Genomic DNA, 22,644 nt, shown 5'->3' on the forward strand with positions numbered 1-22,644 from the left:
GCTCGGGTCGGGGGTCAGCGGGGGCTCAGGGCAGGGGGCTCAGAGCTGGGGTCATTGGGGGGCTCAGGGCGGGGGTCACCGGGGGCTCGGCGCAGGGGGCTCAGAGCTGGGGTCATTGGGGAGCTCGAGGCAGGGGTCACTGGGGGCTTGGGGTGGGGGGCTCAAAAATGGGGTCATCGGGGGGCTCCGGGCGGGGGGCTCTGGGCGGGGGGCTCAGAGCTAGGGTCACTGGGGGGCTCGGGGTGGGGGTCAGAGCGGGGGGCACGGGTCACTGGGGAGCTCGGGGCGGGGGTCACTGGGGGGCTCGGGGCGGAGGGCTCAGAGCGGGAGGCTCGGGGCAGGGGGCTCAGAGCTGGGGTCATTGGGGGGCTCGAGGCAGGGGTCACTGGGGTCTTGGGGCGGGGGGCTCAGAGCTGGGGTCACTGGGGGGCTCGGGGCGGGGGGCTCAGAGCTGGGGTCACTGGGGGGCTCGGGGCGGGGGGCACGGGTCACTGGGGGGCTCGGGGCGAGAGGCTCGGGGCGGGGGTCAGTGGGGTCTTGGGCCGGGGGGCTCAGAGCTGGGGTCACTGGGGGGCTCGGGCCGGGGGTCACCGGGGGCTCGGGGCAGCGGATTCAGAGCTGGGGTCATTGGGGGGGTAGGGGCGGGAGGCTCGAGGCAGGGGTCACTGGGGGCTCAGAGCGGGGGGCTCGGGGCAGCGGGCTCAGAGCTGGGGTCATTGGGGGGCTAGGGGCGGGGTCACTGGGGGCTCAGAGCGGGGGGCTCGGGCCGGGGGTCACTGGGGGCTCGGGGCAGCGGGCTCAGAGCTGGGGTCATTGGGGGGCTAGGGGTGGGAGGCTCGAGGCAGGGGGCACTGGGGGCTCAGAGCGGGGGGCTCGGGCCGGGGGTCACTGGTCCCCCGCCCCGCGCACGAGCAGACGCCGCAGCAGGAAGGGCCGCGTGGCCAGCGCGCAAAACGAGCGGGCAGGGGGCGGGTCCAGCGACCGCAGAGTGGGGCGGGGACGGAGCGTGTGATATCGACCTCACGACACTCGCACCGCGCGTGCGGCGAGTTCTGTCCCTGCGCGGCCGCCGTAGCACGCCCCGGAGGTTGCTATGGAGGCGGCGGGGCCTTGGTTTGCCTGGCGCTGAACCGCGCGGGAAGCGGCGCGGCTGGCGCCCCGGCACCATGGAGGACGAGCTCTACCTGGAGAACATCGACGAGTTCGTCACCGACCAGAACCGCATCGTGAGAGGCGGGGCGGCGCTCGGGAGCGAGGCGGCGGGGCTGGGGCTGGGGCTGGGATTCAGGAAGCTGGGGTAGGAGGAGGAGGAACTGGGAGGCGTTGAGGGGATGAGCATGGTGCGGGAGGGGAGTTGGGGGATGGGGACACGGGGTGGGGATGGGCAGGGGGTAGTGGGGGAGGGGAGTTGAGGGGTGGGAGACACTGGAGGGGGGCGGGGGCATCCGGCCGTTGGCGGGGAGGAGGTTGCGGTGCAGCGGGCGGGATTCCATGACTCCTAGAAGCAGCAGCGCTGGGCTCGCAGAGCCCCGCTGGGATAAGCTCATAGCACCCAGGCCCTCCCCCACGCCACCTCCCCTGTGGCAGACCAGCTCTGTGGCAAGCTCCATCTCTGTCATATTTAGGAAGGAACAGCACAACCTAGTGGTATGGGAATGGAGGTGGGGCAGGACTCTGACCCTGCGTCCCTTATGAACATGGGGAACATTTTACCTGCTGAACAGCATTTCCTGCAGTGCTTGCATGCCCCCCACATAACGCAGAAACCATGGATAGAGCAGGGCATTCCTTACAGCTACAACCTTGGTGTCATCTTAGATAAAAATATACTGCCACTTGTGCAGTACTTAACTTTCAAAGGCACACAACTCGGTCAAATCAATACCAGTTTTATTGGAGTAATTAAAAGAGGGCACTTCTTAGGGAGAGCTACCATCATGCAGTTTTCTAGTCAACTATTTTGACTGTAGAGAACTGTTGTAACATTAATTTTGTTATAAAGTATTTTTTCCAATTTTTCTTGTCCTCCCCAGTAGATGAACTGTTTTTGCTAAAATCATGTTCCTAAAATCACCATAGGTCAGAGACAAATGAGGAAAAACTTCAACCCAAAAGGTGAAAGTTACAAGTGACTGAAATCAGATTTAGAATGGAAACAGTTATACAACCTTAACTAGTACTCCAACTAGTCCTACAGCTGATGATTATGGCTATTATAATTTCCTTGTATTACAAAAATACTTAAGCCCTATTATGGTTGGCACTGTACAGAAACACAGTAAGGACTTGTCTACACACAGTTTTTGTACCAATTTAACTATATTGTTTTAGAAATAGATGTAGTTAAACTGGTGCACCCCCATAGTGTGGACGCAGTTATACTGTTATGAAGGTGCTTATATAATTTACAGCTTATTTCAGTAAACTTAAGTATCTAAAGTGATACTTAAATTAAACCTGTATAAAAACAGATGTACACCAGCCCCCAATGACAGGCCCTGCCCTGAGTACATTAGTCTGAATAGACAGGAGGGAGGGAAAACAGACACAAGGAGATGATTTACCCCGGGTCACATAACAGTTCAGTGGTAGAGTCAGTGAGCAGAAGCCATGAAGTTGCCATGCTATGCCGCAGCACCTGTAACATAACTGGAGTTTGTCCTGTGCGTGAGACCCAAAGAGAACCATGGCAATCTTTGACATAGATTCCAAGGCCAGAAGGGACCACTGTGATCATCCAGTCTGACCTGTATAACCCAGGCCCTGGAATACCCCGTCCCTACCCCCCCATAATTGCTGTTTGAACTAGAGCTTATGTTTTGTTTTTGTTTTGTTTTTAACTCCCAGTCTTGATTTAAAGTGCCAGTTATGGTGAATCCATCACACCCTTGGAGTGTCCTTGATAGCAGTGTTGCGTGAACAGCAGCCACTTTTCACAATTATATATTGGGGTTTGTTTTATTTTCTTCTCTCCTTTGGAAACGTCAACTCAGCAATGTCCATGTGTTGCTTTCTGAACGTCATTGGCTATATCACTGCCATTCTTAGAGGTTTCAAAACAACATTCACAAATATGCACCATTTAGGTAGAAGTAGCTTGTTAAATATTTTTTAAGCACTACTAGTGTGCTCAGCATGGTACAACACATTTAGGCAAATTGCTTCCTCTCTCCATTTCTTAGTCTCCTCAAAGGCTGGTGGGATTTAGTGCGTCACTGAATGGGGTTTTGTGTGTGTCATGAATTCAGATTGAAAGCCACTGACCTGTGCAATTTTTTTTGTTACAGGTTACATACAAATGGCTGAGCTTCACCCTGGGGGTTCATGTCAACCAGGCTAAGCAGTGAGTATCTGTGTATACCACAAGCCTTTTATTCAGTGGCAATGCCTAATTGGTTGGTGGTTTTGATTAAAAAATTAAATCCAATCTTTTCCAGAAAGATGTAAAGTCCTGTGTTTTCTTTCAGATACTTATTTAGGATTGTATTTAGCATGCCTTATTCATGCCTCACTTAAGCAAGTATTGCTTTAGAAAGAGATCTTAATTAGGCCCTTTTTATAGCTTTATATAATAGGTGTGATATTATGTAGGAAATGATAATCTTAGAATTGTATTAGTGTAGGAATGTATATAGGTCCTCTCTTGCTGAAAGGTCTCAAAGCGCTTTACAAGCTATGGCCCAGTCCTGCAATTGGATCTGTGCAGATGTAAGAGGCTGCCTCTGCATATCTAATCTCAGGATTGTGATCCCCTGTATTATGCAGCATTAAGGTGGAAATATAAAATACAGTCAGGAAATACAAAAAGTCACTGACAGCAACTATAACTGACCTATTCTACAAATAAATATTTGCAATCAATATCCGGGGGGTTAAATGCACACTTCACTGTATACTTACACGTAACAGCCTAGATATAACCAAAGCTAAATATTTGCAATATAGACAAGTTAACTTTACTATCAGAACCTTTTGGCATTTCCAGACTTCACTGTAAATTTGTAGCCTTAACATTGTAATAACATAGCTCTTTGTACTTCATTTTCTAGGAGTGTGAAAATGTGAAAGTAACTTACATTCCTTGAAGTACATAATTGTCCATTAAAGTCATTGGTGTGGTACTTACAGGAGCCATATGATTCCTCTAGGAAGTTTGTTGGGAAGTGGTCTGTACATCGACTTCTCAGGATAGGCTACAAGTGGCCAGTGAGAGTCCTAGGTTCCAGCTTCCCACCATGGAGGGGGAGGGCCAAGGAATGGCCCAGAGACCCATTCCTAATCTTGGATGATTACGGTCTTGAGGATGGACAGAGGACCCCATTTGTGTATTTAGATGTTCTGGGGGGTGGACTGTGTTCTAGGGTGAATGAAAAAAGTACTCCTTGGGATGAGACAGGAAGATTAAGGTGAAGAGGAGCTAGTTAGGTAAAACATAAATGGGAGATGTTTCGATTCCATCACTTTGGTATCCATAAGTATCCCAATTAATACAGTGAATTGCTCTGTGTATATATGTGTGTGTGTGTATGTGTGTGTGTGTATATATATATATATATATATATATATATATATATATATATATATATATATAAATCAGATACACACACACACACACACAAATTTGTCTAAACCCGGTTTTGTGACGTGAGGTGAGGGCATACAAAACAGGAACTGGTAGTTCAGCATGTGTATTATGTGAACAGAGCCTTTAATATCCTAATGATAGGCAAGGTATAAATGCCTAGATAGAACTATGGAGTGTTGTAGCTGTGTCAGTCCCAGGATATTAGGGAGACAGTGCGGGTGAGGTAATGTCTTTTATTGGACCAACTTCTGTTGGTGTGAGAGACAAGTTTTTGAGCTACACAGAGCTCTTCAGAAGAAATAAACATATTTAGTGAGTTCAGAACATTTTACCGTTATCGATTCTATGAATGTCACGTAAATCAGTGGGAATTGGTAGATGATAGGGTGAAGGGTTCTTTTCCTTCCAGGTGGTTAACATTGGTTTCTTTTGTTGTACAGGATGCTGTATGATTATGTAGAAAGGAAGCGAAAGGAGAATTCAGGAGCTCAACTGCATGTCACCTATTTAGTGGCAGGAAATCTCATTCAGAATGGACACATTGTGAGTACTCAACTCCCTCAATTGTGTGTGCCTTGTTTCTCTGTGTCCTGCCTTGTTCTGTAATCTTTGGCGCAACAACTCTATTACTGCTTTTACTGTTGTTTATTTCTGGTGGTGCCCACAATGTGCTAGATCTTATATGACCATAAAAGAAGGTGCAGTTCTGCCCAATGAGCTTGCAATCTGACAGACAAAACGACAGACTGGGGAAGGAATTATATTGACCATGTTTTGATAATTCTTTGATAACAAAACAGGGTTTTATTCTGTTGATATTACACTGTCAATTAAAATGCACAAAACCAGTGTTTTCTTTTTCTTAAACTGGTTATATAAAATTACCTTAAATGTGCTGAATACATAAGGTGGAAAAAAGTAAGCTTAACGAGACATGTTTTGCATTTAAAACTAACTAATATTTATTAAACAAAGGAATTACTAACTGTAGTTAGTGAATTGCAGAGTTGTCTGGTCACCCTGGGCCAGATTTGCAAAAGTATTTAAGCACCTAAAGATGCAGACAGTGACTCCCACAAGGCACCTAAGTAGGTTAAGTGTCTATCTCCCATTGAAACTAATGGGGGTTAGGAGCCTAAATTGCTTAGTTGCTTTTGAAAATGCCACTTTAGATGCCTAAATACATTTGAAAATCTGATCCCATGTCCTTCATGTTTTTAAAATTAGTAGATCTCGTCTTCACCCCACAGGTTTATCCATAGATTAGAAGAGGGAAAAAAAGCTTTGCTGCTTTTTGAACTTCTAACCAGTTCCTCAACTTTGAATGAGCTCGACCAAATGAAGAAAATATTAGTTCTGCGCCTGCTCGCTAAACTGAAACCCAAAGTAATTCGGGCCAAAGCTTTTCTGTGCAGCAAAAATTGAAACTACTTACATTTGAAAAAAATGTAATACCAGGATTTGTTCTATTGTAAAGACTAAATACTACAGATATTTACTAATGCTGTACATAACCTTTTGACATAGTTATAAAGCTTAAGATGACCTCAGAAGTTAAAGATAGGTTTTCCCCTGTTTCTATATATAACAAATAAAACAGAATATGTTAATTCATAAATTTGGGAAGGGCTCATTGATGCAGCATTTTTTTTATTCATTTACGTGATTTGAATAGATTACAGTAAATGTACGCCTTACCATAGATTGTAGGCTGTCATAATGTCAAATTTAGTTTTAAACAAGTTTATTTTTTAAAATTAAAATGTATTTAATATAAATATAGAACATCCATTTATAATTTAAAAAAATATTTTTATCCATTCTGGGAAATATTATAACATGCAATTAGAGTGACACACAAGGAAGATAATACTTAGGAGCAGCATTTTGTAAGTGCTGCATCGGGGGGGAAATAACAAGTTTTGAGAGAAGCCCAGAGAGGAGCTGTAGGAATTTAAAGAAAAGGCCTGGTCTTGGAAGAAATGATAGATTTTGGAATAGATGAGGCTTTATCTGACACAAGGTTATTTAATGTGGAGGAGACTAGTGAGGTTGTGTCATGCATTTTACATTAAACATTGTTTCTTAATTTGAGAGTTCCTGATGACCTTGCAATACTGACTCCTCTCAGGAGGGGCTGCTGCAAGGCTGTAGATTTAACACTGCAAGAATTACCTGAGTGGAGAGATGGAAATTGAATACCTCATAGATCTCTCTTCATAGTATCCTATTTTATTCACTACATGCTCCTTTTACTGTTATCACACTGCTCACTACCTTTTCCAACCCACAAGGGATGGCTCAGACTGCTGCTTTTTCTATCCTTGGCTCTTAGACTGTTCCCAGATTTCTCTTTCCTCCCACTTCGACTGCCTGTTTGTGGGTATTGAATGAACACACAATTGATGAATGTTGTCAGACCCATAAATTCTGATATTCTTTGCATGGATTGCAATCATCTTTACATGGTAATCCAGCTATACACCATAATAATACTTAGCTCTTACACAGAGTTTTTCATCAGTGGATCTCAAATCAGGAATTACATGCACATTGTGGAACACGTTTCCCTGGATCTGTCTCTCTGGCTGTTGGATGAATGCTCAATTTCTCATTGTATAAGACCTTGTCTGTGCTAACCATGTTAACTGTAATGTGTCCGTCATCTTAAATGCTTACAGCTAACATGGGTCAATGCATCAGATTTGTTCTTGGCACAGCCATATGTCCACTACCTTAGCTTGTACACACATACCGTGCTGCACAATTGTTCTTTAATACATTTGGGCAGCTGTTCCATTACTGCTTCATCTGCTGCCGCCAGAGATGGAGGATTGGGTGTTTCTCCAATGTTGTAGTGATTTGGGGGATATTGCCCCAGGAAAGTAGGCCTACAAGGCCCCAAAAGACTATTATGACAGAGCCATGATCAAGTTTTTTGTGCTACTATAAAGCCGCATCGAATATCCATTGACCATTTATTTTGTTTTCTTTAAATTTCAAGACCTTGGTTCCTCATTGTGATAAATTATCATTTCTTTACAGTGCCACAAGGTTGCAGTAGTGAGAGAGGATAAACTGGAAGGTAGGTGATTTCGGGAATTATGATTTTTGTAACTTTTTTTTTTCTCTGACGGAATAATGTCAACAAAAACATTGCCCATCTGTACACACTGTCTTTGGGTATTTTAATCAAATTATTGGATTCAGGTGTATTCGCTTTTTCCCAGAACCTTTAGAATCTGAGCCCATATCAGCACAACTTCTCAAACTTGTAGCTTAGTAACTGATTTTTAGGTAGCACTTCTTTTATGGAGCAAGGGATCACTTCACCTGTCACTGAGGCAGCTGCCACTAGGCTGGAATGTAGCAGTACTGGAACTGTGCACAGCAACACCTCACAACGTTTTAGGATGGCAAGGGAAGAATACTGAATCTGATTGTGAAACTATAAGGGGAGCTTAGGCCGAATCAGAACACTGGGGCCAACAGCCCTACTTTCTGGGAAGTGCAGTGGGGATCTTCATTAGCCATGAGTGTCTTAATGTCCCATAACCCCATGCAGGGAAGTTTGATTCAGTACTGAATGGGAAGTGCTACTTACTAAACTGCTAACATCGCTTTCTGAAGCAGCTGCGGTCATTTGCTGATGGTTTTTCATCCAACTGTCTGAACCTAACCCTGCCTGTGAGATCTGATGAATCTCAGCCTAAATGCTTAGGACTACAGGCCATTATTAATTTCCATCTGATGACCTTGGCATCAGATAATATACCAATATTTTCATTGTTCAGTTGAGTGTGCAAATGCCTCAGTACTAACATTCCAGCTTCACTAATCAGGCTTTTGTCATTTCACTGTTGAAAACCAAAACTTAACAAGTCTAACATGGGATTTTTCATAACTATTCCATTCTTGTAATTTGAACGCCTTCCAGTAGTACATTAGGCAATGTGACTAACATTGCCACGTGTTTTGTTCTCTCATCCTCTCTCCAGGGAGAGAGTTGTGTGTAGGGTGGAGCGTGTTGTTTTGATAGGGTTTTTTCTGTAGTTGTTGTCTTTTATGTGCATATTGCTATGCGTTTATATTAGACTTCAAAGCCAGATGGGACCATCGTGATCATGCAGTCTGACCTCCTGCACATCCCAGGCCACAGAATCTCACACATACGCTCCTAAAATAGACCCATGTTAAAGAAGGCAGATCAAAAATATGCGTTGAACTTGGAGTGGAAGGTGTTGAGGTTTACGATGGTCCATAATTCTAGTGAGAGTTCATTTCACAGCCCAGGAATAGCCTCCATGACAGCTCTGTCTCCCGCGCAGATAAACTTTACCCTTAAGATAGAAAGTTCCATTGTGCAAGAGGAGAGTTGTCAACCACAGCCTTCAGCCCAATGCTTTAGCCAATCTCTTAGATATCCTGGATCCAGGCCACGGAGCACCTGGAAGATTAGGATGGAGACTTTGGAATTTACTCAGTATTCCGTGAGAAGCCATTGTAGAGTGGAGAACAGGTTTGATGTGCTTGTGGAAGCCTGAATTCTGAGTCAGTGGGTAGGTTAAAAATGGGTGGTACTAAGATCCAAGAATGCTTTCTCAAAGTTAGAACCGGGTATCAAACACACCGCTCTTCAGCTTTTCTGCCATCTTCGATTGAGGCTGGCTGTGCTAATGAAGGGCTTTCCTGTTGATTTTCAGCAATGAAGTCTAAGCTAGCCACGATTGCTAGTGTGCATGTCTACAGCATCCAGAAAGCCATGCTGAAGGACAGCGGGCCCCTCTACAATACAGACTATGATATCGTCAAGACAAACCTGCAGAACTGCAGCAAGTGAGTTAAGCAGTGCTATCATATGAACATTCTTCTTTTTTCTCACTCCCCTTTTCCTTTTAAAATTGTTTGAATGTGGGGCTGATGAGTTGCATTTATATAGCACTCTTCATCAGTAGAACTCAGTGTTTTACAAAAACGAGTCTGCGTTGTTACTCTGTCTGTCAGAAAGGCAAATTGAAACTGATGTCCAGAAACGTGCAGTGACGTGCTCAAGGTTGCCTATTAAGTCAAGGGCAAAGTCTCAGATAGAACCCAGGTCTCTTGACTCCCACTCCTGTGCTCTGTCTGCTGGAGCATGCTGCCTCCCCTAAAAGGTGCCCTGGAAAATGATGTCCTTTTGTACAGAACAGATAGTCTGGGCAGAGGCAGTGCAAGCCTTTCCCATACCTGATTGGGAAAGGGATCACCCCTGAATTGAGGGGCATTCTGTCTCCATGGCTGGTTAATCCTTTTTCCTTTCTGAGATTGATAGCAGGGAGCCAAGTAATGCCAGTTGTGAAGGTGATTTCTGTCAGGTCGGCAAGGGACTGGATTGAAGCCACCAAAGTAACTTTAAATAGGCCTCCAGACAGCTGTTAGATAATGACTCCACATTTGAGTCTCTTGTGGAATTACTATCTCCATTGTATTTATGCACCTCTGTTTTACAAACACCTGTTGTGTACTTTTTTCTTTGTACACTTGGGCAAATTAGAATGAATTTAGTTTCGATAGTGATAGCTGATCGCGCCATGAAATCCACTAGGGACTTTCCTATGGCCAATCTATTTCATGTGGAAGGCACTCCGCTACCAAAGTGATGGGCAGCAGTACAAATCCTAAAATAGATAGGCATTTGCAAAGCAGCTACCTACAAGAGAAAGTTTACTATCCCAGCCAATGTTCTGTAGCTCAGGGGGGCGCAGGCAGAGAGTTGTTTTTCCTGAGTAGATGATAGCAAGCACCATAGTAAACAATAGAAAATTATGGTCCAATTAAAATGTACAAAGTTTAGCCATAGTTGCCATACTTTGAATAGCACTGCCTTAGGATACATTAATATCGAAGTGGTGGTCCGCGGACCGGTGCCGGTCCACGAGCCATCGGCTGCTGGTCTGCGCGCACATTGGGGGAAAAAAAATTGCCAGTCCCCCACATCAGATAGCTTGAGAAGCACTGTCCTAGGGCACCCTCTGCAGTGAAATCTGTATCTTGGCGTAAATCCATGTTTCTGACTTAAAAATTGCTAAGGTTTAGGCCATATAGAACTTTAAAATAACTCTCTCAAACTTGTTTTTAAATTCATGCGGCGTCTTGGTGCTGAATTTTCTAGCTGAATTTAAAACACGTAGCCTGTAATTCAGAGGTGACTTACACTGCAGGCAATGCTTGCTATTATGAGCTGAACTGGTTGGGCATAGCAGAGGAATAAGATATTCTTCTCCATTTTATCATTGTAGCTTGTTAATTTGTGACCTAATTAGAGTAAATTTAGACTGATGTATTTCCTCTTTCTGAAAATTGTATTAATGTAGTAGTCAGCTGTTGGGTTTTAATGCACACACAAAAAGCAGAAAATCTTACAGCTGGTTTTCAACATGAAAACAGTCCTGTGGACTTTGGGCCTGATCCAATGGCCATTGAAGTCAGTGGGTAATGGGTTTTAATTTGGGGTAATCACACTGCTCCTCATTAAGGTGTAGTGCAGATGCAAAACCTTAACAGTGACCTGTGCAGTGTTAAGGCAGATTAACTTCCCGAATATATGGAATTTGTGATGGTCAGATATGCTGACCCGTTGATATAATTGATGTAAGTGAATGAGAGTTGACTGTTAAAGTTTTGCATTTTGGTGTGAAATTGATGAATTTGGGGTGTGTATTACTTATGGGTGTCTGGAAATGGCATCTAAAGTGAAAGCTTTATGGGGTGTTGGAGTGTGTTATTGTTAGTTTTGAAGGCAAATGAAGGTGGAAAGGAATGCACACATCTTTTCCCTTCTTATTTCAATGCTTGTAAGGTTTTGGGTGGACTGGGTATGTCCTCTCGCAACCTTAAACTACCTTAGTGACTATGTTGTTTGTTAGTGTATGTTAGTTTCTACTTAATATGAAATTAATCATGAGCTGTGCTTATACAATGCTAAGGCATAGTAGTGGAATGGTATGAGATTGTTTGTTTGTTATTTCTTATGTAAATAAAAATACTCCATGATGAGTTAATTGTATAAATCAGAAAGTGCAGTTCTTATCAGCTCCCATAGTGCATTGGTGTTTCAAAACAAAATCGGGCTGGGAGTTGATCTGGTGGTTCACAAAGGGGATAAGGATTCAGGACCTGTCAATGAATTGCTTTGTAACCTTGAGCAAATATTTACCTTCTGTGCCTCAGTGTCCCCTGTCAACAAATTTCAGATCGTATAAGGATGTGTTCCTTATATCCAAAATGTGCATCGAAATAACTTTTGTGTACTGAGTCTCCAAATGTTTTGGATGTCCTCTGAGCCACTTGGATAGTATGGCTCAATCTATAATACTTAGCTATTTCACAGGGTGGTTCGTGAAGCTTGGCTACTACTGTGAGGGGTGCATTAGAAATTCTGAAAATAAGATCATTCGTGTTGTAGACTGTCAGATGAAATATATTTACAAAATATTATTACATTTATATGGAAAGCTTTAGCAAGTGATTCACTGGTAATACAAATGTAACCAATTTAGGAATAAAATTGCTGCTTTCCTTCCCCTTTTCCCACTGTGTAATGACAAGTGTGTTTCCTCAATGAAATTTGATCAGCTTGTTTTGTATTTTAATGCTTCAACCCCTGCTGACATGTTCAAATGATCGTTTCAGTGTGATCTCTCCCACTCTTAACTCTCTGCTAGCTTTTCTTTGTAGTCCATGCCTGAATTAAATTGCTCCTTTTCCCCATAACAGTATAATATAAATCCAGGAAAGTAAGACACTACTAGAGAGGAAACTGAGGTGGAAAATAAGACGTTAAAGTGCTAATTAAATTTTTCACTCCATCACCCAGGTTTAGTGCCATTCAGTGTGCCGCTGCAGTCCCCAGGATGTCAGCTGAAGTTCCTCAAGTTCAGACGTCTGCACAGGCTGATTCCCAGACACCAAATGACACACATGCTGTCAATGTGCCTACAATCAATGGTCATGTCTCATCAACTGCTAAACAGCCCTCCCCTCAGCCGAAAGGGATCATGGGAATGTTTGCTACAAAATCAGCTTCCAAATCCCAAGACACAAATAAAGAAACTAAACCAGAGTCCAAAGAGACAACAATTGTAAGTTACCTCAACATCCTTTGGCAATTTGTTTGGATAATAGCCTTACTAACTTCACTTTTACTCTTCAATCTAAATAAAAATTTTTCGGTGGCAGCTCCCTCCCATTGCTTCGAATTGTAGCCTCATTGTCGCCCGAGAATACTGTGGTTGTGTTAACACACAATAAACCACTATCTTGGGAAGGTGACTTTGTTCAGATTTTTTTTTTTTTTTTTTTACGAAGGCCAGGTCTACATTACAAACGGATATTGGTATAGCTACGTCTCTCAGGGGTGTGAAAAATCCACATCTCTGAGTGACGTAGTTATACCTATTTAACCTCCGGTGTAGACAGCGCTATGTTGACGGGAAAGCTTCTCTTGTCGACATAGCTACTGCTTCTCGGGGAGATGGATTAACTGCGCCGACAGGAGAAGCTCTCTTGTTGCCTTAGGTAGTGTCTTGACTGAAGTGTTACAGTGATACAGCTGCAATACTGTATGTGAAGACAAGCCCAAAATTCCTCAAAATAGAGCCTCACTTGTGCCAGTTTTTTATCAACTCCAGTGTTGCTAACACAACAGAGGAAGTACAATCCAAAGCTAAAGTATGAGGCAGTTTGGTCAGTTACTTACATCCAGTTCATTAAGGTCTCCTTCCCAATGACTCTATCATAGTCAATCCTTTTAACTCACATCCCCACAAATTGTATTAGCCCTAGGATCTGATTAATACTCCTAACTACCCAGCATAAACTCCTACATTTATAACAAACTGTATACACTGAGTGCACTTTAAGAGGCTGACATACTTGATCTCATTTTATGTCTGTGTACACTTAGAACTCAAAAGGCAGTATGAAACTTAACTGTGGTAGATGTGTACACCGTTTTGCAATCTTGGTTAACAACTGTAATTTGTTTAGTTTCAAAGATACTTTACAACAAAGCTGATTGGAACCTTTTACAAAACAAGGACACACACTGTAACTGTGACACTCAACACTCTTTAACGCTCATGCCCAAGCATGAATACTTTCTTATTAATTTGTACCCAATTTCAGTAATCAATCAACTAAGAAGAACTGTATTACTTATCAGACTTTTCCTCAGCTGTCAGCTTTCAGCTCACTGTTCACTGTTGACACTGCAAATGCAGGTGGAGGGAAGAACAGACAAGTCTTCCCAGTGCTCTAACAGGGAACCTGAATTGCTGTAAAATAGAAAATGACATGGAAAGGTTCCTATACAAGATAGTATTTGATGTCACCCCCAGGACCCCAGTCTTCTACCTTCCAGATGTCTTTGGCTTTCAGAAAGTGATGTGATGCAGGAGACAGGTCGTTTTATCCCATTTCTGCTGGGTGGTCCTGCTTGACTCCTGTTTTTGGAGGTGCTGGTGTGGACCAATGAGATGGTGACCATACTTCTGCCGAAGATTCAAAATGTCCAATCAAAAATGAGAGTTGTTCTCTCTCACCATCTGATCAGGAAATGAGACATCACCTTTGAGTTTTGCAAGTGGGGCTGGAATTTTGCAGGGTTTTAGAACATAAGAACGGCCATATTGGGTCAGACCAAAGGTCCAGCTAGCCTAATATCCGATCTTCCCACAGTGGCCAATACCAGGTGCCCCAGAGGGAATGAACAGAACAGGTAATCATCAAGTGATCCATCCCCTGTCGCTCATTCCCAGCTTCTGGCAAACGGGCTAGGGACAGCATCCCTGCCCATCCTGGCTAACAGCCATTGATGGATCTATCCTCCATAAACTTATCTAGTTCTTTTTTGAACCCTGTTATAGTCTTGGCCTTCACAACATCCTCTGGGAAAGAGTTCCACAGGTTGACTGTGCCTTGTGTGAAGAAATACTTCCTTTTGTTTGTTTTAAACCTGCTGCCTATTAATTTCATTTGGTGACCCCTAGTTCTCATGTGATGAGAAGGAGTAAATAACACTTTATTTACTTTCTACACACCAGTCATGATTTTATAGCTCTCTGTCATATTCCCCTTTATTCGTCTCTTTTCCAAGCTGAAAAGTCCCAATTTTATTAATTCCTCCTCATACGGAAGCCATTCCACTCCCCTGATCGTTTTTGTTGCCCTTTTCTGACCCTTTTTCAATTCCAGTAAATCTTTTTTGAGATGGGGTGACCACATCTGCACTCAGTATTCAAGATGTGGGCATATTTTGGATTTATATAGGGGCAGTATATTTTCTGTTGTCTTATCTATTCCTTTCTTAATGGTTCCCAATGTTCTGTTCGCTTTTTTGACTGCCGCTACACGCTGAGTGGATGTTTTCAGAGAACTATCCGCGATGACTCCCAAGATCTTTCTTGAGTGGTAACAGCTAAATTTAGAACCCAGCATTTTATATGTATAGTTGGGATTATGTTTTCCAATGTGCATTACTTTGCATTTATCAACATTGAATTACATCTGCCATTTTGTTGCCCAGTCACCCAGTTTTGTGAGATCTTTTTGCAGCTATTCGCAGTCTGCTTGGGACTTAGCTAACTTGAGTAGTTTTGTATCATCTGCAAATTTGCCACCTCACTGTTTATCCCTTTTTCCAGATCATTTTTTAATATGTTGAACAGGACTGGTCCCAGTACAGACCCCTGGGGGACACCACTGTTTACATCTCTCCATTCTGAAAACCGACCATTTATTCCTACCCTTTGTTTCCTATCTTTTAACCAGTTACTAATCCATGAGAAGACCTTCGTTCTTATCCCATGACAGTTTACTTTGCTTAAGAGCTTTTGGTGAGGAACCTTGTCAAAAGCTTTCTGAAAATATAAGTACACTATATCCACTGGATCCCCCTTGTCTACATGCTTGTTGACCCCCTCAAAGAATTCTAGAGGATTGGTGAGGCATGATTTCCCTTTACAAAAACCATGTTGACTCTTCCCCCAACATTATGTTCATCTATGTGTCTGACAATTCTGTTCTTTACTGTAGTTTCAACCAGTTTGCCCGGTACTGAAGTCAGGCTTATTGGCCTGTAATTTCTGGGATCACCTCTGGAGCCCTTTTTAAAAATTGGCGTCATGTTAGCTATCCTCCAGTCATTTGGTACACAATAACTCTTTGTGCAAAACATCTTGTCATAGCAGCCAGCATAAGACAAGTTGGTCATAGCTGTTGGTACAATTACCTTGGGACATACATTAAACACTGGATGGTTTGTTCTGGTCAGCAACTTACCTCCATAACTTACCTCACTTTCCATGGGCCCCTCTGTGGTGCCTCCCTTGGCCAGCTTTGCTGTTATGCTTGCTCAGGTTGCACTGTCTCCATCAACGCTCTGCTAGCTGCTGAAATGTCCAGTTCTAAGTTCCTATTGCTAATACAAAGTTCCTCGGCATTCTTTAAACTTGTTTTAACAGTCCATTATACAATTCAAAGTCACTTAAAGAACAGTTGCTCCCTAGCAGGCTGGTACAGCTGTATAAATCTTCCACTTCTTATTTTAACAGTGGTGGGACCTTTGTAAATATGGCTCAGCTGAGTCTGTGCTTCATTGATCCGTACAGTTCTGATTATTCTACTTTGCGATCAAATGTCTTCATAACATACTACTTCCGTCTTTTTTTAATTACTGCCTCTTTCAACACAGAAGTATTTCACTAACTTGATAGCATAAGCATGTTTGATTGCAAATATTAGCCTTGCTTCTTCACTTTTCACTAAACTACAAGAAATCAATATGAATGCAACCCCCTTTCTCTAACAGATTTTCCCCTGAGTTAAACCATGTCATTAAAGTTTACTACATTTTGACCAAAGTTGTATCATTTATAGTTGACTTCCGTTTTACACAGATAACTTCATTTAATCGCAATTGTTGATGCAGGCTGGTTCTCTGTTTTTCATTTTACTTCGATCTGGCAACACAATGTGGTATCTTAATATTTAGTATCCATTTTTAGTTCATTCATTCACAGACGGTAAAAGGGAGGTCTCTTCGGCTGCACCAACAGTACACTCTGGTGAAAGGCTGAAGAAACTCAGTCTATGTGGAAAGTTTGACGAAACCTTGCTGTTAGACTTCGAGGTTTTTTTTAATTCTCTCAGCCCTCTGTCCTATCTTTTCTGAAAAGTCTTGATGTCAGGGCAATTCTTAAATAATGATGACTAAGGCCCTCAAATTTTAAGTTATTATGCCCAGTAGAACGATGCCAATTTATGCCAGCTGAAGTTCCTGCCCTCTGTAGTGCCTAGCAGTTAGTGGAATGTGAACCTAAAGAGTATCCATGAGCTCTCCCTAGATGATAACTTGTGTTAGAGTCATTAAAGTTTGGACTCTGAGAGAGGCATTTGCAGCTGGCTTTTCACGTGCCCAAAATACTCTTATCCTCTGTTTCTTCCGAGAAAGGTAGGATACTCATAGTATTGAGACATTTAAAAAAATAAATAAAAGAGGAATAGCAGGAAGATTAGACCTTAATTTAGAGTAGTGTTGATAGATTTTTAAAACACTATGACAGATAAATGGATATTTTTTAAAAAAATGGTTATGGTAGCTTCACAATGTCTATGTTTTCATAATTTAACATACATTGGTTCAAAGTGAATTTAGGGATGGTGAAATATGCTAGCTTGATGATCTTGGAGACTAAGGGAGTTGGGCATTGAAAGTCAATGAGACTCGGGCATCTGATGCCCATTAGCACTTTTAAAACTCTTACCCTGCAGATTGGGTATGTTTACAGAACAGGTATAGCATGAGTAGTGGAAGTGCAAGCTCCTTTACGCTGTTCTGCCAGTGTGTCAGTGAAATGGGGTAGCTAAATCGCCACGGCCCGTTCAGTTTTTGGGTGGTCTTTTGTCAATCAATGCAAATTGTGTAGTGGTGTTTTACGATATGAATGTTTGTTCACTGGGAATTGTTCTGAACCCCAACAACTTATTTAGTAAATGATGCTGAACAGCCATCAGATGGGAATGACTTTGCGATCTGGGTTGACCTTGAACCAGTGACCTAAGAGTGAAAAGTTCCATGCTCCTTTAACAGTTCCCTGAAACATTAAGTCTCTGCAATGGAGAAATTTAGTCTTTGTTTTCCCATAAACATGCTGTTGAAAAGAAAAAAATTAGTATGTTGTTTTAGTGAGTTTTATGTATCTAGAGACTGCAGTACTATGTATTTTGAAGGCTGCATGTGCCAGGTTTGGTGGAGGTCTTGTGAAAATTCTAGTAAACACAAGAATTAAAATAGTGTATGAAAAACTCTCTCTTACAGTTTCTCTTACCTTTACTTCCAGGCAACTACAATAAGCAGCAAAACCTCACCCAAAGGGAATGCAATGAGCAACTTCTTTGGAAAAGCTGCCATGAGTAAGCATGATATTATATGCATCTGTCTCCTGAAATCATTGTGGTAATGGGTGGGATAATTGTAGTAAGGAGCTACTTTGGAACATTAGGAAATCATTGTTCAAGTAAAGTATTGAAGCAGTTAAAATATGGATGATAACAAGTGTGTATTCTTTGCTATATAGGAGAGTTGTAAGTGGAATATTCCTATACTAAAAACTTACTAGGTGGAGATCAATTGGGCTGACACTTGTCATACAGATATTTAACACAGGAGGAATTTTTATTGCATAAAATTTTTGATTTAAAATGAGCATTTTTGGGCAGGAGAACTGACTCCTTGAAAATAGTTCCTGAAAACTGCTATACACAGTGTGTGGTAGTGGTAGTGATTTGAGGAAAAAAAGCAAAGGAGGAAGAGGTAGCTGGTCTTGGAATTTAGATCATTTGTGGGATAATAAAGAGCGGACAATTGGAAAGGATGAATGAGGGAGATTTTTCTAAGTGAAATTGTGAAGATTCTGAAAGGAAAGGGTTTGGGGAACAAATGTGTCAGACTTTCTTCAAATGTGCACCGGTAGCAAGGAAAGTAGGAGGAGCCAAGGAGGTGTTTCTGGAACAAAGCTGGGGGTGGTATTGGTAGTGTTGCTATGAAACAAATCTCTTGGATTTTGCACAGTGCAGGTTCTGGCATTGAGCATTTAATAGATTAGATTAGAGTAGTGTCTGATCATAGCGATAGAGATCCGCTTAGGTTTCCATTGTAAGTCTTTGTTTTGTTAAGTATGACAGTGTAAGGTGAGGAGATTGTCGTCATAAACTTTAAAATTATATGAACGGTTATTACCATGAATCCAATTAAATACTTAATATCTACAAAGAGCCCAAGATCAGAAGAACACGTTCTAAAAAGTGGAGAAGCTGACATAAAATGGAAAGGTAACTAATTTGGAATAAATGACTTTCTTCCTCTACTCTGTTGCCATGTGTGGTGTGCTGTGTACTACTCTGGTACTGAGCTCCTGCGAATACACCCCTTCAATGACCTTTGTCTGGTGACTGAAAGGATGGAGCAGCATTGCCAGGAACAAGGGGGCCGAGAGAAACTTGGCTCTTGGGAACTAATATCTGTCTTCCCTAGCCTCAGAAACTTTATCTCAAGTCTCTGGCAGTGACAACAATGATTGGGTCCTCTGACTTTTGCTGCTCAACATGTGGATGGTCATTTTGTGTCACAGGTGAGATGCATTACCTAGCTAGGATCACTGAAATTTTGCTAGATGAAGCAGCTGGCACGTTTTTGATGGACCTTCATCCAACGGACGGCTTGATTCAGCATGAGCCAAAGGATAGGGTGCCAGAAAGATGCTGATGGCAATTTTATTAGAGCTGTCAGCAGTCTCTGATCCCATTGATCGTGAGGTTTTGTTGACTCAGCTGTTGAATACTTACTCATACTCCTTGAAGTATCTAAGATGTGGGTTTTAGCTTGTCATCTCTCCTATTCAGTATACATGTAAGGCTGCTGAGTGAAATCAAGGCATTGTGGTTAGACTGCTGGTGTATAAGACCACTGCCTATCAGTCTGACCAATATTGTCTCACTTGTTCTTTGTATTCCCCTGTCTGTCTGTGTCCACCTCTTGTCTGTTGTCTTGTACTTAGATTGTAATCTCTTTGGGGCAGGGACCATCTCTTTAGTCTGTGATTGTACAGTGCCTAGCACAGCTGGGTCCTAAGTCATAACTATGGCTCCTCAGTGCTGTGGTAATACAAATAATAATCGTGGGCTACAGTGTCATGACCATAGAGGCTAAACACAGCTCCATCTGCACTTCATCAGTCCTGGATTTTGCTGTTTCTCTGCTTCTCGTACCTGACTAATATTTGGACTTGGATAGGAGTAAAGTGGCTGAGCTGAACCCAGAAGATGGAAATTATGTTGCGTTGAGGGATTCATCTAGAGCAGTAGAGGGGATCATGCCTGCCCTTTCATATGGAAGTGTAGTGGTTCCCTTTTTCTGGTATGGCTTGCAGTTGTAAGGTCATACAGGATCCCTTGATGCTTCTGGATTTGGTCTGTAGTGACTTCTTCCATCTGTGGCTGACTGAGACTACAGCCTTTCCTTTTGCGTGCAGACACTGTTTATTAATTCATTTGTCATTTCCAGTCCATGTCGAATAACCAGTGTGCGCTCTTACTTTGTTTGTATTATTCACAGATAAGCTTAAAGTCAACTCTGAGTGTGAACAGCCAAAGGAAGAAAAAACAGTAGCCAAGCCCTCAGTTTCGGTAGTGGAACCAAAATCACCCCCTAGTGCAACAGTGGAGAAACCTGGGAAGAAAATGGAGCCCATGAAAATTCAGCAGAAGGACAAAAGAAGGTAGAGCAGTGGTTTTCAGACTCTGATCTATAGGACCGCTTGCTGATGGTCTGCAGAGAGCTGCCTGGTCACATGGTGCTGGCTCAAATCCTTGTTTCCAGCAACATAAATTGCATTAAAGTCAGCTAAAAATATATTAAAAAATTTTCCTGGTATTTCTTTTCCATGTAAGCAATAGCTGTAGCTACAATAGGGACATTATGCAATTGCAAATGGTAGGGCGGTAGTCCAGGTAATCACCAGTGGGCGGGGGAGGTGTTCTACGAGACAATCTCTTTATGAAGTTGCGGCCCAAACTGAACAAACTTGGTAACCTTTGAGAGCAATATGGGGAGCTGGCAAGAGCACTTGTATTGCAGGGTGGATTTATATTCCCAAGCTTGTGTACAGACAGCTTTCAACATGTGAAGTTCTGCTTGATGGTTGAAGTAACTGATGTACTGCTGCATTTTAAGACACTGAATTACCTTGGGTGATGTTCCAAGTAAAATTAAGTGCAGTCCTGTGTTTTTAATCCAACCCAAGCTGACAGACCAAAAATCATCACAGCCTCATGGCTGTTTGGTGGCCTGGGTATAATTAATTGGTGGTCTCTTTCCATTTCCTGCTGCATAGGTATACACATCACCCAGCTCACTGTCACAGCTGCTGCTAATTGGCTTCCTTGTAGATCGTCTCATTTGAGAAGCCAAGGGCCTGGAAACTGCACGTTGGCAGTGCAGTGTAGGGAAGGCTACTTGGGTTTACCTGTTCTATGAATATGCAGAGGCCTTCAGCCTCCAGGGCTTTTAGTCTGGCATGTCGTGCCAGCTCTAAAAGAAGAAAGAAGCTGTTTTACTTTTCCAGTAGCAAAATGCGATTACATTAAAAAAGTCTTTAAAAAATGGCTCCAGAAATCTGAGACACTACCTCATAGTCAGTGGCAAGGAGTCTATCAAAATAACTTCTGAGTGGGTCTGTTAGGACACTAGTTCTTAGAAGGCTGAGCTGTGGTGACGAGGTCAGTAATGCACTCCTGCCAGGCTACCTTGGTCAAGCAAGATGAGGTTCTAGACAAACCTCTCTGCATGCTGCACTGGAGGGGTGCTAGAGAAATTTTCGCCATATGAAGAGCTGGGACTGGGTGAGAAGGATGGTCCTAAAAAAAAAAAAAAAAGTCCATACATGTGTGCACGTGTGTATCCACTTACGTACTTAGTTGTGCATTTTGGAGATGTCTGCAAGGTACTTGCTTTCCTTGTGATCTGAAGATTGTAATTATGAAGATTGTAGTTGCCTAAATCTGTCATTTTTTTTATAAGCACACCAGAGGGGTGAAGCATGTTCAATTTGTTCCTTTGTGCCAGTAGAGCGAAGAGGGTGGATATGTCAGATAACGAGGGGAAAGAGGATGAAAATCTGAAGAAAAAGAGGAGGCGAATCAAGCGACCTCAGTCTGACAGCAGTGAAGATGAAGGTAAAAAGATGCGATTACAAGAAACTAACCAAGGAAACCTGGGGCAGGGGTTCTTGTTTTGACCATATTACTAAGTGATACCACCACCCAAAGCTATTAAAGTCAACAGTTGAGGGAATAATTTGGAAGACCCGAGAAGTATTTGTGGGCCCAGTATCCATGCAAGTGGCTGCAGTCCGAGTTTTTTTCAGTATTTTTGCCACAAGCCACCTCAGTGTACATTCCGGAGGCCCCGAGTAATTTGTTCTTACCGTAGCTGAGCTCAGACCTGGCTCTGTCCTCGGCGAGTATGTTGCCAGTTGCACTAACTTGTGCAAAGTGGTTTCTTTGATATCCTGTGAAAGGTATAGCGCCCTCCTCAGTGTCATAACCAGTTCATTTAGTAAATTGTAAGTAGGGTGCCCCAGGAGTTAGTTTTTAGGATCTTGAGTATTCATAATGTTTATAGAAATGGTTTGGATGACAATACTAAAAGTGAGACTTTCAAGAATACAGATAATAGAGAAACGGGATGCAAAACAATACAGCCTGACCCAGCAACATGCTGAGTGTTCTTGATGCTCATTGACTTTTGATAGAAGCTGAATGCACAGAACTTTGCAAGATAGAGGCCTGTAACAAGGAACAGCACAGCCAGATTCCAAAGTATTTGGGTACTGGAGGTCACAGATGCCGTTCAATGTAGATAATTGGGAACCAAACTGGGGAATGCGTGTTAAATGAAACAATCGTTCAACAAGCTGATCAGGAAAAGAATTCGGAGGTTGTTGAAAAATGAATGAAACCAT

General features: G+C 42.7%; 1 protein-coding gene across 2 annotated transcripts in view; it reads left to right on the forward strand.

Moving 5' to 3' along the window:
• Nucleotides 1-961: 961 nt before the first annotated feature.
• The window catches only part of POLD3 (DNA polymerase delta 3, accessory subunit), a 38,806-nt gene continuing 17,123 nt past the window's right edge, over nt 962-22,644 (forward strand). Inside the window, exons 1-9 of one of the 2 annotated variants that reach the window (XM_037877466.2) lie at nt 962-1,226; nt 3,288-3,343; nt 5,026-5,128; nt 7,631-7,670; nt 9,289-9,421; nt 12,441-12,705; nt 17,965-18,037; nt 20,238-20,400; nt 21,750-21,856. In XM_037877466.2, coding sequence (XP_037733394.1) covers nt 1,167-1,226; nt 3,288-3,343; nt 5,026-5,128; nt 7,631-7,670; nt 9,289-9,421; nt 12,441-12,705; nt 17,965-18,037; nt 20,238-20,400; nt 21,750-21,856 — 1,000 coding nt within the window. In that variant the 5' untranslated portion in view covers nt 962-1,166. Of the gene's footprint in view, nt 1,227-3,287; nt 3,344-5,025; nt 5,129-7,630; nt 7,671-9,288; nt 9,422-12,440; nt 12,706-17,964; nt 18,038-20,237; nt 20,401-21,746; nt 21,857-22,644 lie in introns of both variants that reach the window. The other variant, XM_037877394.2, reaches the window with a different exon arrangement.

Source organism: Chelonia mydas, chromosome 1, assembly GCF_015237465.2.
Source record: "Chelonia mydas isolate rCheMyd1 chromosome 1, rCheMyd1.pri.v2, whole genome shotgun sequence".
Classification (NCBI taxonomy): domain Eukaryota; kingdom Metazoa; phylum Chordata; order Testudines; family Cheloniidae; genus Chelonia; species Chelonia mydas.